This window comes from Mastacembelus armatus, chromosome 14, assembly GCF_900324485.2.
Source record: "Mastacembelus armatus chromosome 14, fMasArm1.2, whole genome shotgun sequence".
NCBI lineage: Eukaryota > Metazoa > Chordata > Actinopteri > Synbranchiformes > Mastacembelidae > Mastacembelus > Mastacembelus armatus.
The window spans coordinates 20577981-20603289 of record NC_046646.1 but is presented as its reverse complement, the minus strand read 5'-3'; the positions used below and the strand labels follow the sequence as shown (position 1 = coordinate 20603289).

General features: G+C 39.4%; 2 protein-coding genes across 4 annotated transcripts in view; both read right to left on the bottom strand.

The window, feature by feature from the left end:
* Nucleotides 1-18186, bottom strand: part of shroom1 (shroom family member 1) — a 30257-nt gene extending 12071 nt beyond the window's left edge. For both annotated transcript variants that reach the window (XM_026328872.1, XM_026328873.1), the window contains exon 1: nt 18042-18186. The gene's annotated coding sequence lies outside the window, so the exon portion shown is untranslated. The remainder of the gene's footprint in view (nt 1-18041) is intronic.
* A 3209-nt stretch (nt 18187-21395) lies between these two features.
* aff4 (AF4/FMR2 family, member 4) overlaps nt 21396-25309 on the bottom strand; it is a 29172-nt gene continuing 25258 nt past the window's right edge. For both annotated transcript variants that reach the window (XM_026327975.1, XM_026327974.2), the window contains exon 21: nt 21396-25262. In XM_026327975.1, the coding sequence (XP_026183760.1) occupies nt 25135-25262 (128 nt within the window). In that variant the 3' untranslated portion in view covers nt 21396-25134. The remainder of the gene's footprint in view (nt 25263-25309) is intronic.

The following is a 25309-nucleotide window of genomic DNA, read 5'->3' as shown; positions in this document are numbered from 1 at the left end:
GTCAGGAATTTCATATGGAACTACAGAAATATGGGAAGATTAGTCATGTGACATGAAAATAATGCCTCATTATAAAGCACTATGGCCCTCTTCTTTTACCTTCTAATTCTAGGGGCACTGAAGTGTTTAGCTATTTTCCCCACATAACTGGCTAAAATTTACCAATTTAAGAAAGATTAAGTTAAACACTTAACTACACAGGGATTCATCATTTTGTTCTTTAATGTAAGACCAATTTATTTCCAGCTGAGACACAGTATAGTAAAATAAACTCACAAAATTAATATTTTTTCATTAGTCAATTCTCTGACCTTTCAAACTGAATCTGCTGCAACACTCATATTCTACAGGCCTTTCACTTAAGAGTGGAATTAATCTTTTCCAAACCAATAAATCTTAATTCTGATTTCAGTCTATGCTCGATTCTATTACGTGATTTAAAATGTACATTAGTTCCCTTGTTCACAGGAAAAATGCACATAATCATAACGTGCATACATAAGATTCCTTCAGTCCTGTAAGATGTGGAAGGCTCTGTCATCATCAGATGCCCTGAGAACTCATCTTCAGTGCAGAAATGAGCCCCTGTAAGTTAATGATAGGTTTGGGATTTACTGTGCACTCTGAGTAAATGTAGGCTTCCCTCTCACATGACCTGCATGCCTTTTTTTGACTTTGTCATCAAGTTGAAGTGACACACCTGTCGTGTATGCACAAAGGTCAATGTTGACCTTAAAACAAAGACAAACCAATTAGACATGAAAGTATTGATGTTAGGCCCTTTTAGCTGGGGGGGACATCACTCTGCTGATTATGTTTCATTTTACCAACCATAAGCAATCCTAACCCACAAATACAAAATGTCTAGGTGAAAGACCACTTGGTAAATTACACTGACAACTGAAAGCCCATTATATTTAATTCCAATGAACAGAAATTACAAATCTGAGCTGAAAAACCAGCACCACACATTATGTTAGGTGGTCATTTTGCATACACATACGAGGATTTCAAACTACAGTGTTAAGGGGGATTCCATGCGTTTATGAAGAGCCTTCCGATCTGTGGTGTTTCTGTGTGTGTGGTTTCCAGCGCTCCTCTTCGCTCTGCGAACAGAGAGGCTCCCAAACAGGGGAGCGCTCAAGTGGAAGTGATGGAGGGGACAGGCAGTGACAAAATGTACAGAGGAGGGAGGGTGAGGCAGAGGGTGACCGGCCCAGACAAATACCCTAACACGCAAACTACACCAAGAGACAAGGGAAGTGAACAATGACAACAGGAAAGCTGAACACAAGTTGAAAGACTGGATCAATAACCATACCAGCAAGACAGACTGGGGACTACTCAGTGCTCAACTACTTGCAGACTGGTTTCAATTAAAAGGTTATAAACTTTAAAGAGCACTATTAGAAAAAAAAAAACAGAAACACTCACCCAAACTTTGAGTCTAAGTCGCGGAACTTCATGATTTCCATCTAACAAAGAAATAAACTTCTATATTTTAACTTAAATAAGGATTAGTCTAATGATTTTCCTATTCCTTCCTCATTCAAGACATATTTTGAACTCTGAAGAGGGACCAGACCAAGTAACCAGGAGAGCCAGATATTAGAGGGAAGACTTCTAGCGAGTCCCTGCTCCCCCCACCGAGACCCGAGGCTGCTTAGCAGGAGCCACTGATTGGTCAGTCGATGACGTCCGGCTCTCTGATGCACAATGAGCGCAGCGGAGGGAATATTTCACTGCTGCAGATAGCTGCTAGTTCTGCCGGCTGCCTCAACAACAGAAAGAGAGAGAAAAAAAGAGGCCTCACATTCCTGGCTGGCTTCAAAGACGGAGCAGAGCCCGGGCGCCATTCATTCCCAAGGCCCTGAGCCCGGCACATGGAGAATAGCCAAGGCAGGAGGGAGGATGGAGAAGGGGAGGGGTAATGGTGGTGTGGGGCTGGTGGGTGGATGGGTGACCTCCCAGCCTCCATCCACAAAAAAAAAAAAAAAACAGTAACAAAGAGTAACTATCCCCCACCCTCATTTTCCCGTTCTGTCTCTTTTCTAACACCTAGCAGTCCTGTTCTTTAAAACACATTAGTGGATTATAAAAAAATCTATACAGTAATTACTTCTGCATTAAGACTGATACTGTAATTTATTTTAGAAACTTTGTGTTTTAGCCAGAAAATATGGACATCTTTAATATTACACTTTGCCATGGTCACCAGGATAGAAAACACTACTCCTTATGTGCATGTATTCCTGTGATTTGTATCAACTCATGCATATACAATTTGTAATTTAATGCATATGTAATTTCTGCCACTATTTTTAGAAATTTGTACTAGATAAAACAGTTTAATTTGCGTAGAACTTAGCACACAGGTGCTAAATGATTTAGTGACAAGTATCTATCAGTAACAGATGAGTATAGGCCTGGTTTAACATCTTTGTCAATACTATCAATATACACTGAATGCTTAGAAATGTTTATTCTCTATATTTTAAAGTGCTTTTTTATTGAATGTGGCATAATGTGAACACAATATAAAATAAACGCAACCTGCTCAGGACACGACCACATGAGAGGCCTTCAGTCACTTTGAAGGCTGATGGCTGAATGCTGTGGAGGAATTTGTTAAGTGACAGATTTGAGCATTAAAAATAATGTCCACACGTGATTACAAGAGAACTGACTCCACAACATGGGTCAACATTAATTAGTGTACACAAGGATAAGCTCATGACCACTTTCTGCCTGGCAACTAAGCTAAGTACTATTGCACAGTGAAAGGAGGCAAGTCAGCCTTAAGAGCTGAATGTTTTAAATCTCTGACATGATGTGGAAAAATGTCAATGAATTAGAGAACATGGGGGGCATTAAATTCCTCATTTTGTCTCTCATTGGTAATTATGTGTTTCAGCATGACCCTCACCATGCAGCCACGAGACTGGACCACCAGCCGTCTGAGAAGCAGAAGGCAGAATTGAACAACTAGAGTGTGAGACAGAGATGGAGAAGACGGGATGATACAAGGTGCAATTGTCCAAACAAAAAGTAAAATAAGAAACAGTGAACAAAAAGCTGAGAGGGAAAAAAGAGACAAACTTCAGGCGTTACAGTGGTCGATACCCAGGTAGCCAACTACCAAGCCAAAACCAATAAGCTTATTAGTCCAGCTGGCAGCGCTAAGTCTGCTGATGAAGATGATGGTAGGTCGACGGACCTACGGACGTCTGACTGAGCAGCTAAATGGATTGGATGTGTCCTCAAAAATCTGCTGTTAGAACTGTTGCTCTCAATCTGAAGCTTTCACTGGTGAAAAACAAGATTTAAAGCTGCTCAGTAGAGTTTTGACACAACTGAACTTGTAATGTAAACATTCTTATATTTATCGCAGGTGTGATTATGGGAGAACAACCTCAGATTTAGCCTCTCTGTCAGCAGGGAACAGAGAAGTGGGGGTGGTATAACATATAGCACATAATGGAGACTGACTGATCACCTGCTGAGGAGGTGGATGGTAGTTAGCTGCTGTCGGGCTGTGTTGGAAATACAGGCAGAGCTTTGACGACTCTTTGACAGAGTCACTGTGTGGTATCTGAGTCGGAGCAGAGCCTGCAGCTCTCCTCCAAAACACTCCGGTATGTGTGTGTCTCTGAGGGTGCGTCGGTACGTAGCTTTGATATTTGTCGTGGTTAACGCCCTAAATATCTTGTTGATCTCTGAATACAGCAGAATTATCACCTGACCCATGGGTTGTCATGCTGCCAGTGGAGTTCATTGCAACACACAACTACTCACAATGACCAAGGCAAGAGAAACAAGCACTAATATTTTTTTAATCTAATCCTAATCACAAAAGTGTATTCATAGGGCGGAACTGTCATAACCAACACAATGTACCATAGAGGCAAAGCAACGCAGGAGAAGAACAAGTTTTTCTTTGGCTGTATGCAAACATTAATTCCCACAACTTTGACTGCATTAGAAAAGGTTTAAACTGGGACACAGAGCTGCCTTACTGGGCAGAACAGTCACTCTGTCTGACACAAAAAGAATAAGGACAGGGTAGTGATTTAACTCAAGAAAAAAGCCTGTCAGACACTCGTAGAGCAGAGCAAACCTGCATCCTGTACACAGGTCTGAGTCTAGTGGCACCACTCGTGATCAAAATTGTTCCACTGACCTTTTGGTCCATGAAGTTCTTCAAAACAACATGAGCTATTACATTATTTGTTCACTTTCAAAAGCCCAATATCACAAATTTGCCTCAAATGGCTTTACAATCTGCACAGCAGATGTCAGCCTCTCTCTTCAGACCAGTCCACTGGCCAATCAGAAAAACTCCACAAAACCCTTTTAATGAGAAACCAAATGAAAGAAGCCTCAGGTAGAACAACAGAGTAGGGAACCCTGTTTGAGGACAGGCAAGTAATGAATGGTGTGTGTTCTGAATACAGAGTGTATTGACAGTATGGACACAGCACACAGTGTTTGATCTTCCATTATCTGAGGTGCTTCTCACTCCACAGACCACTAGGAACTCATCCTGAATCTTTAGCTTTTGGCTTCAAATCAGAAATCTTTTAAAACCTTTGAACACAAAACGAATGAATGAGGCATTGCAAATGCACAAATGCTGGGCTATGACTTCACTTCTGGACTGAAGTCTCCCACAGGACCCGAAAGGCATCATTCCTATTGTCTCTGATTAAACAGAAACGGAGAGGAAGCTGTTTTTGAAAAGGTGGAAGTGGTCGGGTGTTGAGTAATGACAGTAAAGCATCTAGTAGTGGGAAACTGTTGCCATGCAGCGTTATCACCGATGCTTGCAGGGCAATTCCTCCTGTATGTGTGTGAACCACAGAAAAAAAAACAGAGCAATGTAAGCCATCCCTGTAAAGGAGAAAGAAAGTGTGACTGCGTGTTGCTGGGCAGTGCACACACCAGTGTCTAAAATCTCAAGCTGACCAAGACAAGCTGTCACACTCTAATAAGCTCTGCATTCCTGCACTGGTCTGGCCTAAATACTTCACTTGATAATATTAAAATAATACAGTGGATGTTTCCATCAAAGCTGGTATACACCTCAAAAAACATATTAAAGAAATGGTGCAACTGTAAAAACATCTTCTGTAGTTTTTTAAGAATGCTAACAGCCCTGTTGTCTCTAATAGAACGTGGCTTTTAAACAGTTCATGCTTGTACACACACCAACACAGGAAAATGCAACTAGGTCAAGGTGAGTATATTAATAACATTCTTCACTGTGAAAAAAAAAAAAAAAGTTCTTTAAGCGTTCTGTATCCTCCTTGTTCAACTATTAACCAGGAACTGCATCATGCCCGCCAGCACTAGACTTAAAAATGAACACAGACCTCTGTAAATGATAAACTTCTTATTACATTGAAGTAGTTTCTGAGAAGACAATTATTTTTGTATTAAGGACCCCCCAGAGGGCTGCAATGTGATCTAGTCTTGGTGAGTTTAACTGGATACTGTAGGAATCCTTCAGCACTAGAACAGTACAAGGCTGCAGGGGATGGTGTTGTGTGTGCAGTAAGCATGTGTGTGTTTATGTGTGTAATATATGTATGTATGTAATATGAAGTGCAAATTCATCATTACTTCAGCATATCATTTTCACCCTTTGGTACGTGCTTTAAATTCTCAGAATATATTACCCAGTCAGATATGAAATGGTTATAAAAGAGAAATTATAGATGCAATTGGACAAATGCTGTCAAAGTGCAACATCACATAATTCTTTAACAATCTGTCTCGCACTTTGCCAGCACCTTACACAAGTAATCCATCCAGCTGTGTAGAGGGCAACACACTTTTCTTGAAGGAAGGTGGTAACTGTTGATGTCACACACTGAGCCTCAAGGCTCAAGGATTACAGTAATTGTTCAACATAGTGAGAGCATCTTACAGGATCTCTACAAAGCAGGAGATTACCTTATTCAGAGCAAAGATTGCGATCCCACCAACACCACAGGAGACATGAGGACAAGAGGCCTAGCGAGAGAAATGTGTGGAAGGGAAAGCAAAGAAACACAGACACTGACAAAGTGGAGAGCCAGCCCCAGCAGGAAGCTATAGACAAACACTAGACAAAAACAAATGACCTGCTTCCTGCTCAAAGGTGGGAAAAGTCTCAATGACTCCATCATCACAGAAAAAATGTTATTCTTAAAAGAGAAAAAAAAAACATCTATTGTTCCCGTGTCCCCCAGTGTCTCTTAAACACACAATAAATTGATCCTTATTTGTTCTTTGGCAACATCCGTCACCAAAGACTGTCACATATTACCAGGGCACGAGCTGACCTCTTCACACTGTTCTCTCTCCAACAGTCCAAAACTCAAGAATGATTAGTTTAGTAAGAAGACCAAAAGTTACATATGACAGACTTGAACCACTGAAGTTTCTTTATTGTTGTTGCATGTACCTAAAATATCTGTGGCAATCGAAACAGTATATTTGATATGGAGGAAGGACACAGACCAACTAGCTTAAATATCCAAAAAATTACACGCATACTAACGTCTGTGTAGACTCTCAGTCATTCAGGTGAAGTTATCTAGAAGCTGAGTCATGGCAACTGGACTACCTCAACAACAAGAAGTCTAGTTGCCATGACTCAGCTTCTACAAGCAATAATTACAAAATTTGGAGAATAGAGAAAAGCAGCTTGGGACCAAGTGTTGGATGTGTATATATATGTTAGAGTGTGTATTTAATATACAGGATAACACAGTCATGCCTACACCTAGTGAGCGTTTCATAAAATGTTAGGCCAACACACAATGTGGAGAACAATGAAATCTTTGTGCAAGTTGCTTTACATATGCCCCTTTCAGGTATTTATTGTGTTCCTAATGGAATGTATTAATGCTGGTAAAATCTTAGGCAAAAAGCTGTTAATGAACTTAGGACACCTTATGCAGAGCGGTGTTGCATAAAGGTTCTAGCTTATGACCTGATTCTTTGTCATTATTTTTAAAATTTGCTTAAAGTGACTGTTTTGCTGTTCTTGCTTGACGAGGTAATTTTGCTATTTAGTACCTGGTGTTTGCGGAAAGTGGGTTAATTAGCATTAATGTTAAGAGCATTCATTTGTTACGTTATTAGTCTGTTGGGTTCTTTTGAGCAAGTATTAAGCTGAAGCAATAGGGAACAGAGACAATCTGGAGGTACAAGCAAAATATACACCTTACATTTGGTACGTCACTTTGGCTGTACATATCAATCCATGATTTTCAATACTTTCTAGGTGTTATTTAGTAATTTACAAACATCACAAGTTATTTGTGTGATTTCCCACCTTCCTTCAGACTTCCTCACACTTCTATTTCAATGCTGATACTGATATAGTGCAGTTATATGTATCACATTAGCTTCTCTAAGGGCGGTACAGGCAGAGGAAAATCTTAGATCTCATATCTCAACAAAAAATGAGTGCATACTTCACTGACCACAGAAAATGTATCCTAATAATTTTGGTGATCCTCTGACTTTTCCTTTAGGGCCATCACAAGACTGACGTGTGATTTAGAGTTAGACAACTACAGGTTGGATTTCATTCTACCACTAAGTCAAAATGTCTGTTTGCTAAATACTTTGGTTTACAGCCAAATGTTTATTATATTTCACATTCACACACACAGTGTTGTGTTTTGCATTTAGTGAAATTTAGCTCATGTTTTCATGCCTACATGACTGTGGCAAACATTATACATGCTAAACATCAGTATGTTAATACATAGGGAACACATTAGCACGCTCTACTGTACATCCTCCCAGAATGGTTCACTGTCTGGCTGTGGTGAATTACAGAAAACTGTGACAAATTTCTGGCCCTTAAGAGAGACGAAAGAAGAAATTGGTAAAGTGAGGCAGTTGCAGCAACAATAAAAAAGCATGCAATAAAACAATAGACTGTCTGTACTGAGTGAGCATGGTGACAATATCCATCAGCAGGCCAAACACCTTACAATTTATGGCAGCACAGCACTCAGACCCTGGGTGTCTTATCACTGACTGGCTGGTTTGGGTGTTTGGCAGTGGCACATGGAAAGGAATGTGCATGATAAGCAGCCAGAGCAGGTACAGCAGGTAAAGCAAACAGGATGTTCAGCACACAGCCTTTTGTCTGATGCCTTAAAATTAAAAATTTTCAGCTGTTACTTATTGCTGTTCATCACCTCCACACCTCAGGCCACAGAAAGTTTTCATTTATGAGTTAGATCCCCGTGACCCTGGTTAAGGAATAAGCAGATATAGAAAATGGATGGATGGATGGAATTAGGTAAGCAGTTACACAACAGCATCACTAGTCCTCTAGCTGCCAGTTGGACCAGTAGCAAGGCTTGTTCAGACACCACATGCAGCCTATGCCATATCTGATCTCAAATTCTAAGCTGAAAATATTGTAAGTTGTGCCCAAAAAGGTATTAGGGACACTGCCCTATTCATGTATCTCTTATATTACTGATATTCATCAGGGCAATGATTTCACTGGTCATCCATCACCCTGTGCAGACTGTAGGTGAGAATACCAGATAAGAAGATAATCTGCACGACACTTCCTGGTAGAACGAACAACTGTGAATAGATAACAGGAATATAAACCTGTGGATCTAGTTTTAATAAAGCAATCTACTAACTTCCTACAGAGAGATATTCATAAGAAAGAGATATTCAAAAGAAAAGTTAACATTTTGAAAAATATTATTGTCATTATTGATTCACCTGCCAGTTACCTATTTCATTAAATCGTTAATTACTTGGTCTAAAGATGCCAGAAAATTGTCCATCTCAAATACCAAGCCGCCAATCCTAAGCCTTCCCCTTGAAGTTTTTTGTTGAATGATAGAGTAGCTTTTGTATATTGTATACATATTATATAATTATTTTAACTGTTTGATGCCATCAGTATCAGTGGTCAAAGCCCAGTTTTTAGACTGTTTGGGGAAACATAAGTATAAAACTATCTTGTCCCTTCTAATTTTGAAATCTATCTTCCTCTTATTACATTTATTAAATTTTTTGATTTTGTTTTTTTAATGTTATTTTTTTTATATATCTAAATGAGTAAACACTTGATTTACTTGTTTGAATCTCACTTCACCAAGCCTTCTTCAGGCAATCACTTCACCCAATTGCCTGCAACACACCGAAGTGCTATGGCTGTCGCACTGGGTTCTTCATATACTGCACACCATCTTCTCTAATGGGAAAACGAAAAATTCCCAATCCCTCCGCAGCCAAAAAAGTCCCAAGTCTCAACACACTATCGTATTCACTGAGACACTCAGACTGCATTATTAGAAGTGGGTGTTTTCCCTCCGGTAATCAGTCGACCTCCTGCAGTGGCTAAAGTCAGGTTACAGTACTGAATGACCTGCTGAGCTCCAAGACACCAGCATTCCTCGTCCGGCCTTATTGCTCCCCTATACCCGTCTAATATGAGGCAATTACAGCCAATGAATGGACAGTTGTAGACCATACAAAAGTAATACAAGCTGTAAAGGGAGTAGTTTTGAAGGAATAAATACATTCCAGCCTTCAAAGTTAATCCAGATATCAAGTAAAGCGGCAGTACACCTGCCCAAACTACCATTCCTTGCTTGTATTAAGGCAGGTTTTTCTATTACAGTAAAGCATGCTACATATTTTACCTGGTTAGAGATCTGCTTGGGTTTAAAGAAAGTGGCACCATGGGGGAAATGACTGAATTCAATCTAACCAAACTGAAGCTAAATCCCAAAGCTCTCCAGAGCTCTAGTGGGTCCAAAGACAGCGAGTTAATTATATATGGGATGAGAAGCTGCATGTTAACCATGTTTGTTCCTTCAGGTTGAAGGTTTAAAACCTGCCGCCACAGTGTCGTGTCCTGCCTTAGAGAGAGATCCTGTCTGACTGCAACATGAGAATGATGCAGGTGTGATTTTTTCCCCACTCAAGCAGGTGCAAAGGCCTATTGAGGACCTCACACAGACGTAACTCAAACTCTGCTTGCACAGATTGACACAGTCCTGAGAAGAGGTCTAGCCAGTCCAAACGCATTAAATCACCTGTGGGAGTACACATGGGTGTGCACGGCCCTTAAAGAAACAAATATTTTGGGAAATACGCTTTATTGCTTTCTTGCTATCTCCATCTAACTCAAACATGAGCAGCTTTCAGAATAAATGAAAACACGTGTAGGTAAATTTAGACAGAATCAGTAGGCTAGACACTCCATGACCTTAGCCAACCACATTTTAAGCTCAAAATAAATTCAACTAATAAGCAGAGTGAATTTTAATCATGCATGAATCCCAGCTGTAACTGTAATGAATCAAGTAGACTGCAGACAAACACATCTGTTGCTTGTCTTACTGTTAGGTGAATACCTTTCCACAAGAATCTCACATAGACCCTGATGTTGGAAGAAAAGGTTTAGTGGCAGCAGGACTCATTCAAGCCTGGAGCTCCTGCTGTTATACGGCATGTTGGTGACATCACGTCTGGTAAGGAAAGAGGAACAGTGGAAAACAGAGAAATATGAGGAGGAAAAGAAACGGGATCATTGTCCACTATATAATGATCTTTGATAGGATGAAAGTGAAAAGATGTGCCTGTAATCCGTCTTTTATACTTGCCAGAATGCTTCAAGAAACATGAAACGGACAATGTGGATACATGATAAGCTGCCCTGCAGAGCAGCAGCTGCAGAACAACATTTGCTTGGTGTTTCACCAGCAATTTGAATTGCAAACGAACTCGCCGGGCAGAGAGACACTGTGTGGGGGCAAACGGTCACCATTAGCTTTCCCCACTTACCACAACATGGCTGCCTGCTGAAGTCAACCACACATGTGAGCCAAGACATATTTTTTGAGATTGTGAATTTGAAGCTACATGTCTGGCCACAGTGACCTGGCTGCTCAGTTTAGCAGACTCCAAATGTCATGTGAAATTAAGCAAATTAAAGTGACAACAACATTCTCCACATTTTTGTTCTTGCACAATTACCAAGGCAGACCTGGGCCAAATCAAACCAAGTGGAAATGATCCATATTAAGCAGATAAAGACAGTGATGTCTTGTGGTTAACAGGCAGTTTCTCATATGACTGTTCTGTGAAACCTGGTAATATTTTGCCATGGAGAACCTAAGATTAACTTTGACTTTCACATATCCCTCACACATTTCTCCGTGTTTGAGTAGAAGAAAGGTTGTTTCGCCGAATGACAGTCTAAATAAAATACTGTTTAAATGTACAACAAAAATAAATGATAGTGAGTAAAAGTCAAACATCGGCCAAAGCATTAAATTATCCCCTCGCTCTTCTTTCAATCCCCATGTCACATTTATTGAGGGACCAATTTGATTTAGTGGGTAGTTTCACACTAAAAAAGAAAAATGATACTGTCCCAACTAGCACTGATAGATTTTTAAAACCACAGCAGTAAATAGAAGTCCACTTAGCCTTGTTCCTTCTTATAAACAGGAAAAAAAAAAACTCTTTGACCTTTCTTGCATTAACGGACTGACAGACATTTAATTAATGTATTCCAGGTGGACACTGAGTTAGCATTTAGCTAGTTATGTCATTCTTCAGGTCATTATGAAGCAGGTGAACAGCGTAACAACAATCTTTTTTTCCTTGAACAGGGTGATAAGTCTCTAAAACTGAGTAATCCTGGGTAAGCGCTTTTCCACTGAGAAGTTGGCTTTATGCTGCAGAAAGCTATCTAATGAAAATAATGTAACAATGAAAAAGAAAATTATTATTTTATCCACAGTACAGTAGTTCTTTGTTAGCTCCCAGCGCAATTACCACATTGGTTGCGGTTTTTTTTGCATCTCAATGACGGCACATGTCGGAGCTCTATTTGAAATAACAAAAGTGTATTTAATGTGCTAATAATTAGAGTCCACCTACACTTCAGGCAAAAGACTGCAGCCTGTAGATGATCGGCCATTATATTACCTGAAATACTGACTATGAACTTTTAATTGTCCATCTTTTGAAATATATACAGTAACCTAATAATACTGATCATCACGCCCCGGAGTCAAGTGCTTTCTAATCTCCATTGTGTTTCCCAGCACCGACCGCCACTGTGGCTCGTTTTGGGGAGCTGATCACAATGGGATTCTTTTACTGCTGGGAGTGCAGGTTTCCTACCTCAGAACAGGGGAGTCTGGGAAGGACCACGACAGGGGGGTGAGTTTAAAGCTGTAAAACAAATCACAGAGATTAAACTTCACCGGAAAACAGTGCAACACACTCTGGACTTTGTAACCTGGGGCACAAAAATGGAGTGTGCTAGTGAGATGTGGTGTTGAATAGGAAGCACTACAGGGAGAACATTACTATTTACATCACATTAGTTTTTAAATAATAATCATGAGTCTATAATATGCTAAAACATTAGTGAAAAACAGTCCAAAACTATACATTTTACAGAGAAAAGCAAGAAATTTTCTCATTTAAGAGACCGAAACTAGAAAATGCTAGAAAATGAAAACAGCTCTGCTCTTGCTTTTGCTCGGAAAATCATTACAGTAATTAAACATTTATCACTATAGGTGCCAATTACTGACTAATCGACAGAGCAACAAATAATTTAAGTACTAAATGAATTTAAATTGTGTTATTACATCTAAGTAACTAACTCACTGCTTTTTAAGCTGTAATTAAGCTGTTTCATTTCAGTAACTGGGGCTGAAAACAACATAAGTGAGTTTACAACCCAGGTGTCGAGGCCACTCCAGCTCCACACCACTGGACACACACAGACCCACACGCAAAAAAAAGACATCAAGCCTAAACTTCCTGGCATGTCAGACAGCAGTAAATGCCTCTTTTATTAGTCAATATCTCAGCCTTATTACTGTGTCTGTGAATGGCTTAGGTCTGGGTGACAACCCCTCACCCACACCTTTTCATCAGGGGCTATGAAACCTGAGAAGGCCTTCCAGGAGACCTGCTGGCACTGTGTATTACAGAGGTACAGTACACACAGACACACACAGACACACACAGACACACAGTTCATGGTCTGTCTGTCATTCTCTATATCAAATACACACAAAGGATGAAGAGATGCTACAGTGAAACAGCGACTGTGTCAGGCCTAGATTTATTTTCCTGTCTGCTCCCTCCACCCCCTTTTATTTGATGCATCCAGAGGCCTTGATTATCTCAACATCAGCACCACTTTGAAGTCATAATCTGTGATCGGTGTAGTGGAGTTTTTTAAAATAGCAGTCAAGCTGTGTGGCTTAGATTTGGGGTTTTCCTTGTGGACTATCTGCAGGTGACGTTATTTTCACTGTTGTGCCCAATAATTGAAATTTAGATGACCACTTACACTAATTACACTACATCAATTTTAATTATGACTGAATAAAAAAACAATACTAATTCATATGAAAATGTTTTATTAGAGCTAGATTAACAAATCAGCCATCACGTCACAACATCCATCCATCCATCCATCCATCAATGCCCACTTATTCCTAACTAGGGTCATGGGGATCTGCTGGAGCCTATCCCACCTCTCTCTTAGTGAAAGGCAGGGGTACACCCTGGACAGGTCACATCACAATTCGCTAATAAAAAAAACAAAAAAACAAAAAAAAAAAACACCTTAGCTCAGACTGGTATATTGTTAATGGATTTTTCAAAACAAACACTAAAACACTAAATCAGCCTCAAAAATCTGACAGGGCAGACTTTTTTTTGCCATAAACTTTGAATCACTTAAAACTATCCCTAGCAGGAGTATGGAACAGGTTTTTAGGAGTTGGATTTTATTGGTCTCATGCATACACAAGGGCACACTGATGCACACGTCCATGGGTTTCACCCTATTCCACTGACCAAGGGGTGCAGGAATGTACAGGGATGCATTTAATGCAGGTTTTAAAGTAATAAACTAGGAAAGGTTTTTTTTTTTAAAATGCCTTTGACATGTTTATGACTTCAGAAATACAATTTATTTTATTGACTAACACCAAATGTAAGAACCATTTGTCTTTGCTCAAAAGGAAGCTCCAAAGAGCGGGCTGCATGAGGCGTCACATCATAACAGTGATGCTCATCTATCTAGATTTCTTCAAGCAGTATGGAAAAACAGAGGGATGCATTTTAAAAAGCTGCCTATCTAAGTCGGCTACTCACACGGTCTGCCACACACATGACATTTGACACTGCCATGTCACAATAAGGGTCCTATAGAGTCATACAATAGTGTAGGTGTGGTTCTGTTAGATAGCTAGAATAAGCAGACTGACACATATAACCATACACACTGTCCAGCCTTCCCTCAGGGGGGTCTCATATTAGCCAGCGATAACCTCCAGCAGCCATTTGTCTCTTTCATGTCTATCTGCTTTATAGGACCTGAAGAGGCCTTTCTGTTGCTCTGACAAAAGGAGGAGGATCTGGCAATAATTCACAACTGTAGACAAGGTCATAGCCAAGTAAAACTAAAAAAATCTCTGTCTGTGCCTGGGGAGGAGCTGTGAAGTAAAGGAAAGCAGACAAAGCTTTGAGAAAGAGGCCTGGAAAGGTTGTGAAAGTCTGAGCATGGCAGCTGGTGCTGGAGCTCATTTTGGCTACTAACTTGAACACACAGATTTTGAAATCAAACTATGTTCTTCGTAACTCGATTATCTTACCAATGGAGTGCACCTGCAATGAATGACCCACTCAGTTAGGCCAGCTAGTCACTAACTGGTGTCTGTGCTGTTCGGCTGGGAACAATACTGATGAGAGCAGTGAGAGTGAACCAAAACAGCAAATGTGAAGATCATGAAGCCACAACAATGAGATAAAGGATCCTAAAACACAACTCATGGTTGGCTTGACTTATATGGTAACCAGCAATCTTTCTCAGCATTGCCTTTAGCAGACCTCAGAGAAATCCTTTCATATGATGCAAATGTCAAGTAAACAAATAACATTATGGCATTTCCCTTTTAATGTTTCCATTTCCAACAGTTAGTGGTATTTACACCATCAGATTTTCCTTCTATTAATTCCTGTTACTTATTAATTAAGTGGGAAATTTTCAACTTGAATATGGCGTCTTAGGCAGGCTTCTCTCGTCCTCCTGTCTGCTCTTATTCTAGTGAATGGAATTATCAACTTCCTTATCGTCTTTTAAAGTTCCTTCCTGGAACTTACTGCAATGTTGTCATGCAATGTAGGCATATCTGAATACCTGCAGATTACATTCACTCTTAAACTCCATCTTATCGATCTCTGAGGACATAACTTTAAACAGAAAACCATCAAGACTTTCACGAGCACACCAGACCTTATTCTAACTATATCGCTATGAAGTATCTACTGTATAGTATCCCAATAGTTAGTTATAAAATATAAAGCTACTTTTGCATGACATAATGTCTGAGTCTTACCTATTTTCTCGAATATGTCATCCTGGAGAGTATGACTGGATGGAAGTCCAGTGTACGTTGGCCAACAGAGACGTTTTTGCTTTGAAGCACTACGTCACAAACACAATCGAATGCTTTCGTTGACCATATTTATCCATGTTACTTTATCCTGGTACCTAATGAAAGTTAATGTCACTGCCCCACTCTCAGCTTGAGTCATTCATTTCACTGTTAAACAAACCCAGCTGAACTCCCCATCCATCATAATGACTCATTCACGACATCAGTAATTTCCTGCACAAAGGTAAAACGTATTTATTTTCCTGAACCCAACAATGCCGGTGAAAGCCTCACATCATGCAGATACAAAAGAAGAGGTGGAACTACAACAGGATTTACTTTCATTACAGGAGAACGTAATCAGCACAGATGACAAGAGAAACCAACAAGCTGTTAACTGATTTATAACTCACAATGTGCTGCTACATACTTGTCTACTATCTCACCTGGACACTTTCATTAGAGACCAAAGTGATAACTATTTAATTACTGCAGCATTAGGTGATCCAATGCATATTTCTGCACCATTTAAATTATTATTTTTTTTTATCTTTATCTAGTGTCAATTATGTCTTAATCCAACCATTTCATCTTCATCATTTTTGGTATTTTCACTAAATACATCTTTGGTGTCTAACAGTGATCTAAACTTCAGATAACCATAGCCACGTAGTCACAGCAGCCAGTCCACCCTTGCAGATGTGCTATCCAAAAGGTCACTGAAAGAATGTAAACATCTGCTTCAAACACTCACACACAGTACAAGTACATTTCCACTGTTTAAAGAATGACCAGCCCCATCAGGTCAAACAACAACACACCACATACAGTCCCAAACCCCAGACTAGAGCTATTCTGTCTTAAAACTGACTATTTTTACGGCAGCATCACAAAGTGTTGTACAAAGTAGGCCTACTGTACAAAGTTATTTACAATCTTTGCTATTTTTGTTTCCTTAGAAAGACAGAGAGACAGAAAGATCAGGTTGCACCACACAGGGTAAGTGTTCATGGCCCGTGGCTTCGTGACCCTAGTCTATTTTATAGCCTTGTCCTTTCTGCTTCCGTCTTTTGTTTCTGGCTTCCTATCTTTTTACATCAACATCCATTCATCCCCACTTATCCTTCCAGGGAGCCAATCACATTTCTTCGTTAGTCTTAGATCCTCCTGTGGTGTTGAGCACATTGAGCTCAGATCTGTTCGCAAGCCTGACGCCCAACCCTCCCTCCTTTCTCATCCAGGCTTGGGATCTACATTGCTCCCCAGTGTGGGGTTCAAACCTATGACTCTGACATTACGCAGCTGAGGCTCTACCAACTGAGCCAACTGGGTGCGTCCGCACCTACAACTTCAACTTAAGGCATAACACAGTGTGTTGCTGATTCACTACTTTATCTGAAATGATTTGGAGCATACCAATCCAAACAGTGCACAATAAATGAGTTTCAGCTCTGCACGTGTTTATGTAGAACTCTACTTTTGGCTTCTTGTGCGTCTACCTCTTTGGCATTCATGCAGCACGTGGACATGATCATCTACTCTGCACTAACATCTGTGTAAGGGTCTGTCTGCGCCGTAGGCTCCAGGTCAGACTCTGTAGGCGCAGCGGCGACGTGTCGACTCCACGGCCTGCGTCCGGCAGCAGCGCATAGAGAGGCCAGTGTGCTTCTCCTGCTCCCACCATCTGACCATCACACCGCATGAGTGCTTCAGTTTCAGATGCAGCACAAAACACCAGTGTCTGGTTTCTCCTAAAGTAACCCCACCTCAGCTGTGCAGCCTTTTGTTCCCACTTTAAATAAAACATAGTCCAGTCATTAGGTAGAAAGGCTCTCCTGTGCATAATTCAGAGCTAGGTATCAATTTGGGGGGAAGGAGATAATGTTAGTACAGGACAATACTATGTTGTTCTCAGCACTGGAAAACAAGAGACAGTGCATACGTAAATTACAACTCAACAAAGTGTGCAAATGGCAATTAAGTGCAGTGACAAACAGTAGTTTGGGCTGCAGTTTTTCTCTCTCTGGTCCATGCTGGTTTTTCTAGCCCTGCAGCTAACTATCATTTTATTTATGGACAAAATTATATTTACAACCAGCTGGAGTTGTTTGTTTTGTGCCACTAACAGGCTGGAAACAGAGTATTTAGGTTTTAATGGATAAAGGATATCAATCAATCAGTTATTGAAAGTTGTTTTTAAATTTCTGGGGACTGACTAATCTATTTATCAGCTATATGTTTTAGCCTTAATCCGTTAGAAACTAGAAAGAAGAACTGAGGAAATACAGCAGAAATGAATAAAGAATAAAGACAGTTGACAAACGCCTAGAATATTTACTTCACCCAGAGAGAATTATATATCTGATTAATTGCATGTGGATCTGATCATCTATTCATATTAATAATTGACGGATTTCAACTTTGAAAACTTGAAAAACCTGCAGCGACACGCTCAGTTTTAATAAAACCATCTTATAACAAGGACAAGACGCAGCAACAGGCTGACAGCTGACAACCGAAACTGAGCCACAACAACGATACCAGGTGCACCTGTTGGTACCTGGAGCCCCCTTGACGTACCTGCTGATCCTCGGTCGCTTCACAGTTGTCAGCTTGTAGTCCCTGTTTCCTTTTCTCGAATGAGTAACAGCGAAAACATAAACCGACGAGCAGAACTGATCCAGGAGTCCAGCGTCTCTCTCCAACCCTCCGGTAATGAGCTTTCCTTTTCCTTCACCTTACTCCCTGCAGAGGAAGAAGTGGATGAAAGGTAACAGAGGACGAGGTGGACCAATCAGATGCGGCGGGAGGCGGGCACTTTGGGAATAAAGGAGCACGCTTATTGGTCAGCTCGACTTAATGGCAGACCAGTGAAAGCTGGTATTTTTCTGTGTTTTGTTGTTCCTCATAGCAAACAGGCAAAGTTTCAAAATAAAGTGGCAGGTTCAGTCAGTGGGTCAGGTATTGAAGTCAAATTAAGTAAAAACAGTGGTTAAGGAAGTATATAGATCTTTAATAAAAAAATAACATTATTAACAGTAACAATACTCAATACACTTCAACAAAAAACGTTATACTGTCAAATTCTAAATCATTAGATTATTATTCCTTATGCATTTATACAAAATCAGGATTTTATTGCTGTGTCTACTTGAGGTGAAACTCAAACCATTAATGATTATTTTCATGATTACTTTCTTAATTGACTGTTTGGTTTGTAAAGTTTTTAAAAACCCTGTAGTTAATTCCACTGAGCCTTTGTTTCACCCAGCCAGCACTAGAGAACCTCAACGTTATTACAGGAAAAACATGTTTACTCAAATGTTTACATTTGAGAAGCTGGAACCATTAAATATTTGGCATTTTTACATGAATACTGACTAGAACTTATCATCAAAATAGTTCATGAAATATTTACTATTTAATTAATAGTTTTCTATAAACTCTTAACATGCTTTGTAGGCAAACATCTTCGGCACCTAAAACCTAAAACTGTCAAATGAACAGAGTAGAGTAAAAAGTTTATTTAAATGATTTAAACCAATTCATCATATGTTTTCTGTGCTAAATCTTAGTTTCTATAGTTAGAGTAAGAGTTAATGTTCTCAGGCCAACGCACTGTGGATTGAAAGCAGCTAATCATTTCTAAGAGGCTCTGCAATGCAAAGCTATATAAACTACTTTGAATACCTTTGTTTTATGCACATGAAGATTAACTGAGCACCATGTTTTTCTTACTGAAACAGACAAACAGCTGAGGGGCTTGTTTGGATGATTCGGGATGCCAAGCATTTTCTATCTTATCAAGAAAATATGAGTAAATTTAAGCCAATCGTGTATTTTTTCCACGTTTCATTATTTGCCACTCAGTAATTCATTAAAACATTCTCTAATCTCTGACGGAAGAAAACCTTTAAAAAGCTATAATGAGTAAATAAATAAAAAACCATGTCAGAGTAAATTAAAACACCTAATATGTTATAATCTTAGTGCATTTAGGTGAAACAAAGCTACAGTAGATACATTATTGAATGATGCTTATATATTAATACATTCTAACGTGATCATACTTGTCTGCCACTAATAATTGCAACTGTAATGAATATACAGCGACAACGAGGCTGAAACTGATGGAATAACAACAAAGACAGTGTCAGTTTACAACCACTTGGTGGCAATTTATTCACTAAGAAGTGTTGTCTGCAGCTGTCTGCTCTCACTACATGAAGCTCACATTATTATTCTGGTTCTCTATCATTGGTTTTAGGGTGTGTTTATACCCCTGCTGTCTTGGGCTAGGTCACATGATCACTCAAACCCCAGTAGCTGGTGTTTAAACTGCACCTGTGGGGTACTATAGTCCACTAAATAGTCCACAAAAACCACTTGATGTTCTCTGGAGGTCAGTGTTTCTGAGGTTTACCTTAAACATACTGCAGACTGGGTTTAACTGAGGTTTAGAAAATTCAGTGTGAGGACAGATATACAATATATAGCTTACGGCACAGATCAGTCAATTTCTGAAACGGCACACGTTTCCCCATGCATGTGCTTTTGAAGGTGTCACTATAAACAACCAATCTTACCTTAGATGATTTACTGAGGGAAACAACATGTATGATCAAAGCTGCATTAGGTCATCAGATAATGTCAATCATGCACATCAATTGCACCGTAGTCAGAAAAACAAGCACTTGTCAGTTGCTTGTACAACAATGTGGAAATGCAAACAACAGCGGAAACATTGCTGAACACAATTGCTGAACCAGTACAAGTGCACCAACTCAGGCAAAATGATAACCCATCTGCCCCAGTGCATGCTGGTAGGCCTTCAGACACACCTACTCCCAGTGCTACATGATAATCAGGTTCTCTGACACACCTGCACTGAGCAGCTCAGGTTAACTGAGCCTGTGCTCTGTTTAGACACACATTCATTTCACAGCTGAGGTGACTGGTTATGTTGACAATGCTACAGATTAACACAAAAAATTGCTTCAGCTCAACCAGCTGCAACATACTTAATAACATACATAATAAACCAGTACTTTGATACTGACAGGGGCTTTTACTTGAACATGAATTCTTATTCTACGACTGTCCACACCTCATACCCATGTTCCGACTTGTGGCCAGTGTTCCTCTATCAGTGTACCTGATGTTTTTTTACTTATGGTTGTTTCATTATTCATCTTTTTTAATCAATGCATCCATAATTTAAGACATTTGAGATTTTTATAGCTCCATAAGTTGCTTTGCAAACATTACCAAGGTGCTTATATGCTGCTAAGAGACAGTCGACCAATGTGACAAAAGTTTGAAATTGTGAAATGTTTGTTTTTTCCAATTTATGTCTTTATATTTAAATAATGTAACCTATGCCTTATGTATTTATGCAGTCAATTGTTATTTCTCATTGCCAGTAGGCTTTTGACACACAAAAGCCCATGAAGACAATATTAACAAGATATACAATTCAGGCAGTGTGGTGGCATGAGTGGTTAGCACTGTTGCCTCACAGCAAGAAGGTTCCTGGTTTGAAACCCATCAGGGGCCTTTCTGTGTGGAGTCTGCATGTTCTCCCCGTACTTGTGTGGGTTTTCTCCAGGTACTCCGGTTTCCTCCCACAGTCCAAAAACATGTATGTCAGGTTGATTGGTGACTCTAAATTGCCCATAGGAGTGAGTGTGAGTGTGTGAGGTTGTTTGTCTCTATGTGGCCCTGTGATGGACTGGTGACCTGTCCAGGGTGGACCCCTGCCTTTCATCCAAAGAGAGCTGGGATAGGCTCCAGCAGGTCCCTGGGACCCTGGTTAAGGAATAAGCAGGTATAGATGATGGATGGATGGATGGACGGACGGATGGACATACAATTCATGCATCACTCTTCAGGCACTCTTTTGCATTCTCTAAAGCAGAATAAATGATAGTCCAGTAAACATATCCATATATATTTTATTCTCAATACAGCAAAATACAAAGAATATTCAGGACAGACTCTCATTAGTCACAATACTCACTTCACAAGAATGCTTTTAAATTACATAACCTAAGTTTGAAGCTCAAACTCAATGAGTACCTTTAGTCACATTGCATCCATCATATATAGTATCTCTATCATCAGTTCTCTTAAAACTAATCCAATTTTGATTATTGTACATACTGTATGCTGCAAGTCTCAATTTAGAGACAACTTTTAGAAAAAAGGGTGTTACACAACATACTGTATAAACTGCTACAGCGGTTCTGACGTGTAGAGAAATACCTCTGTTTCAAAAGACATGTTGGACCAATTGTTTAAAAGGGACACAGTAAATACATCTCCCCCTACAGAGAGAAACAGACATGGTTTTACATAACAGACTGTACACAGCATCCGTCCATCCCATGAAATCAACATTATATACTTCACAAAAAGTACAGGCCTCCATATCAAATACAGAGAAGACAAAATATTCACACTGGGATCTAGAGACAATGATTATGTGGTGACATGATACTGAGAGACAGTGAAGCAGAAAAAGTATACAAGCACAGTAAAACGAGAACCCAATTTGATATACAGTGTTAAGAGACTGGCAGTCCTCTGTAGCAAAGCAGGAGAAGAAAACACAAAAGCCCAAAAAAAGGGGGGGGGGGGGGAGAAATGTGCATAAAGTATTTCACAAATGTATTTACAGCATCTTTAAATTTAATAAAAATGTCAACCTGTAGTAGAAATTCACCCTTAAAGAAATGTTATATTTACAATTTATACATTTGTATTTAAATAGAAACATGCAAGTGTTAACATCTTCCTACTGAAAGTCAAAAAAACTCATCTTACCCTGGATTCTTTCAAGTTAGAATTAATATTAATTACAGTGAAATCTCATCATGAACAACCTCATACATTTACATCTTCCTATTTCATAAAATGGTATTCCTTAAAAAGGCAAAATAGAAAAAAATATTAACCAAAGGGGCAGAAAAATAAATAAGCGTGAGTAGCAAACAGTTAAAAATTATTCTAATGCTAAATTTGTACATTTGACTACAAGATAGTGTAGGGAACACAAGGCGCAGACCTGTACTAACAAAGTGTACCAGTGTATGAAGACTGACTGTGCTGGCAAAACCCACAGAGAAATTCCTATGAGAAAAGTGGCTTCCAGCTTTAAGTACAAAATGGCTCAAGCCATCTGTGTTTGGTTATAAAAACAGATCTATATACACATATATACTAAACTAGTACACAAAATTGCAAACGCTAAAGGCATTGGACACTTGAGTAAAACAGGTCTCTCGCTGAGGCGGAAACAAAAGAAATTTTTTCTCCACACAAACAGATTGTTTGTTTGTAAAAATCCTGCATAGATTAAAATAATACGTCCTCTGACTTTCTCTTTTTCAAGTGCAAGAGGAAATAACAGTATCCCCTCCTACCATAAAGGTCAGGGAGCCAGTCATGGACAGAAAATACAAAACACACACAAAAAAAGGTCAAACCTGGGCAAAATGGTAATTCTTAAGATTTGTTTTGGTGAGGTGAAATTTGTGTACTTCAAGATGTCAACCCAAAGAATTGCACCAAATTTAAGTTTCAAATGTGCCAGAAAACTTCAGGCTATCACAGCTCTTTGAGTTTCTGCCACTTTGATGTTGTCCAAACTCATCTGGCTCCAACTAAAACAAAATCAGCCAGGAATACTATTTTGCCCAGGCTTTAATATTTCCAGCATGTTTTAGTAGGACATGGGCTTAAAATAACCAAAAAGTCAGTCCTTCATGTCATGACCATTATTAAATACAAAATGTTAAGTGAAATCTTGGGTTTTCGTTTGTAACGTTAACGCATTTATTCAAAACCACTGGCATTTACATTTGATTTAATGAGAACCAGAAATTTTAAATTACACAAATGTTAATATCTGGACAGCTAACATAGTTATTCCGTCATCTCTAGCTTGCCTGCTGAATCATATTACCAAAGTTTAGCTGATACATTTCTTATCTACTGTCTTGTAATACAAGTATGATTAAGGTTTTAAATAGGAACAAGTACATATACAAATACTTTGCATTTTAAAAGCCCTGCTCAACCCTGTTTTAAACTTATCCATCTGAAAGTTATATTTCTACTTGGCCACAAGGAAGAAACAGCTTGGTATATAAATAAAATCTTTATTGGCTGTTAAACTTCTAATTTGAAATATATAATCATAGACTTAAAACTCTTTGCTCTATAAATGCAACACTGCTAATCTGCATTACTGATGAGTTCACCTCTCTTTAAATTCTGATTAATTTGCTTTTGTCAAGCCAAATTAGGGGTCACAACCCCAGTTTTTATAAACTGCAATGTAAATAACTGCATTGTATGCGTGGATACGAGCTTCAATACTTAAGACTGTCCCTGCTGTTCCTTAGAAAAATACTCTGAGCAAATAAGGGAATCCAAAAAAATAACAACACTGTCTGGATGTGACTTTTCCTCAAGGAAATTTCTCAAAGAACAAACTAGCTGTGTGAAAACATTTCACAGGAGGAGACTTGTATTCTGGAGCTTCAAATCAACAGCAAATCTCTTACAGAGAACATTAACGTGGACAATTTTAAAGGCCAAGTGTCTAAATGCCCCCCCACTAGCAGCCCCTAGAGGCCATGCTGCTCCTTACATCCAATAGGACCAAAAACTGGTTTGAAGACACCATTTGACCAATATTGCATTATCTAACAGGGCTAAACGTTCATAAGATGGCACTGTTCAAAACTAACACACTGACCAATAAAACCTTTATAAATATATGTCTCTCAAAGTATTTATCTGCTGTGCACAGAAGCCCTTCCCACAGTTCAGAACCCTCTAGTGTCTTAAGACTTCAATCAAGATGGTAGTTTAGTTAGTGTTGGCCATGACCATCTTCACTTTAAAATTAGAAATATTTTAAGAGGACTTGATTTAAAAATGAAAGGCTGCAATAACACAACTGGCCAGCTTCCATTGATTGCTTAACATTTAAAAATGTATAAAATGAAAACAAAAAAAAAAAAAAGAACGAACAAAAAAAACAAGAGGGCAAAGAAAAATAATTTGATATATGACAAGTGACTTTTCCTGTAGCTCACATAACAAGGCACAAAAATGATAAAGAGAAACCTTCATTTTAAAGCACCTTTGGTGTTTGTGGGAGGTACTTTGGTGAAACAAAGTAAAAGAAAAAGTTAAAAGCCAAAGTAGCCTGTTAACCAAACCAAATTTTTAGTGTAGTTATAATAAACAATTCATCAAGCGCTTCCATGCCAAAGAGATAAAAACATGGCCTTCAAAGTTTTAGTAAGAATGCCGATATATGAAGCGAGGCAATAAGCTCTTTATTCCTGCGTTGCAATTCTGATGCTTCTCCCTGTCTGGTGCTGTCAGAGGAGTGAGATGCTTCTAAATTGCTCAGTGTTTTTGGCAAGCTGGTGCAGAAAATGGACACAGTGTTGGAGATATGTCTGACAAGTTCATCGTGTGTGTACATGGAGGACCAGAGGTGGACTGTGTGTGTGCATACAGTACATAATTATTTTTGTTTGTCATTAAGGGCATGCATGTGTCTTCGTGCACATGTTGCTGAACACGAGAGGCTGAGGTGTGTGTGTGTGTGTGTGTGTGTGTGTGGAAGCAGCGCACAGGTAGCGAGTCCTTGCTAGGGAATAAGCTTTGCGTCCAGGCGCAGCCAGTGGAGGCCCTGCCGTGTGTAACGCACCAATTCTGTCATGCTGCTGGTGTTGAAGATCAGAGGACCCATCACCTTGTCCAACTCCAAGAAGAACTCTGGAAAAACACACACAGCAAGAGTGGGAGTGTCAGTTTAAAAGCTA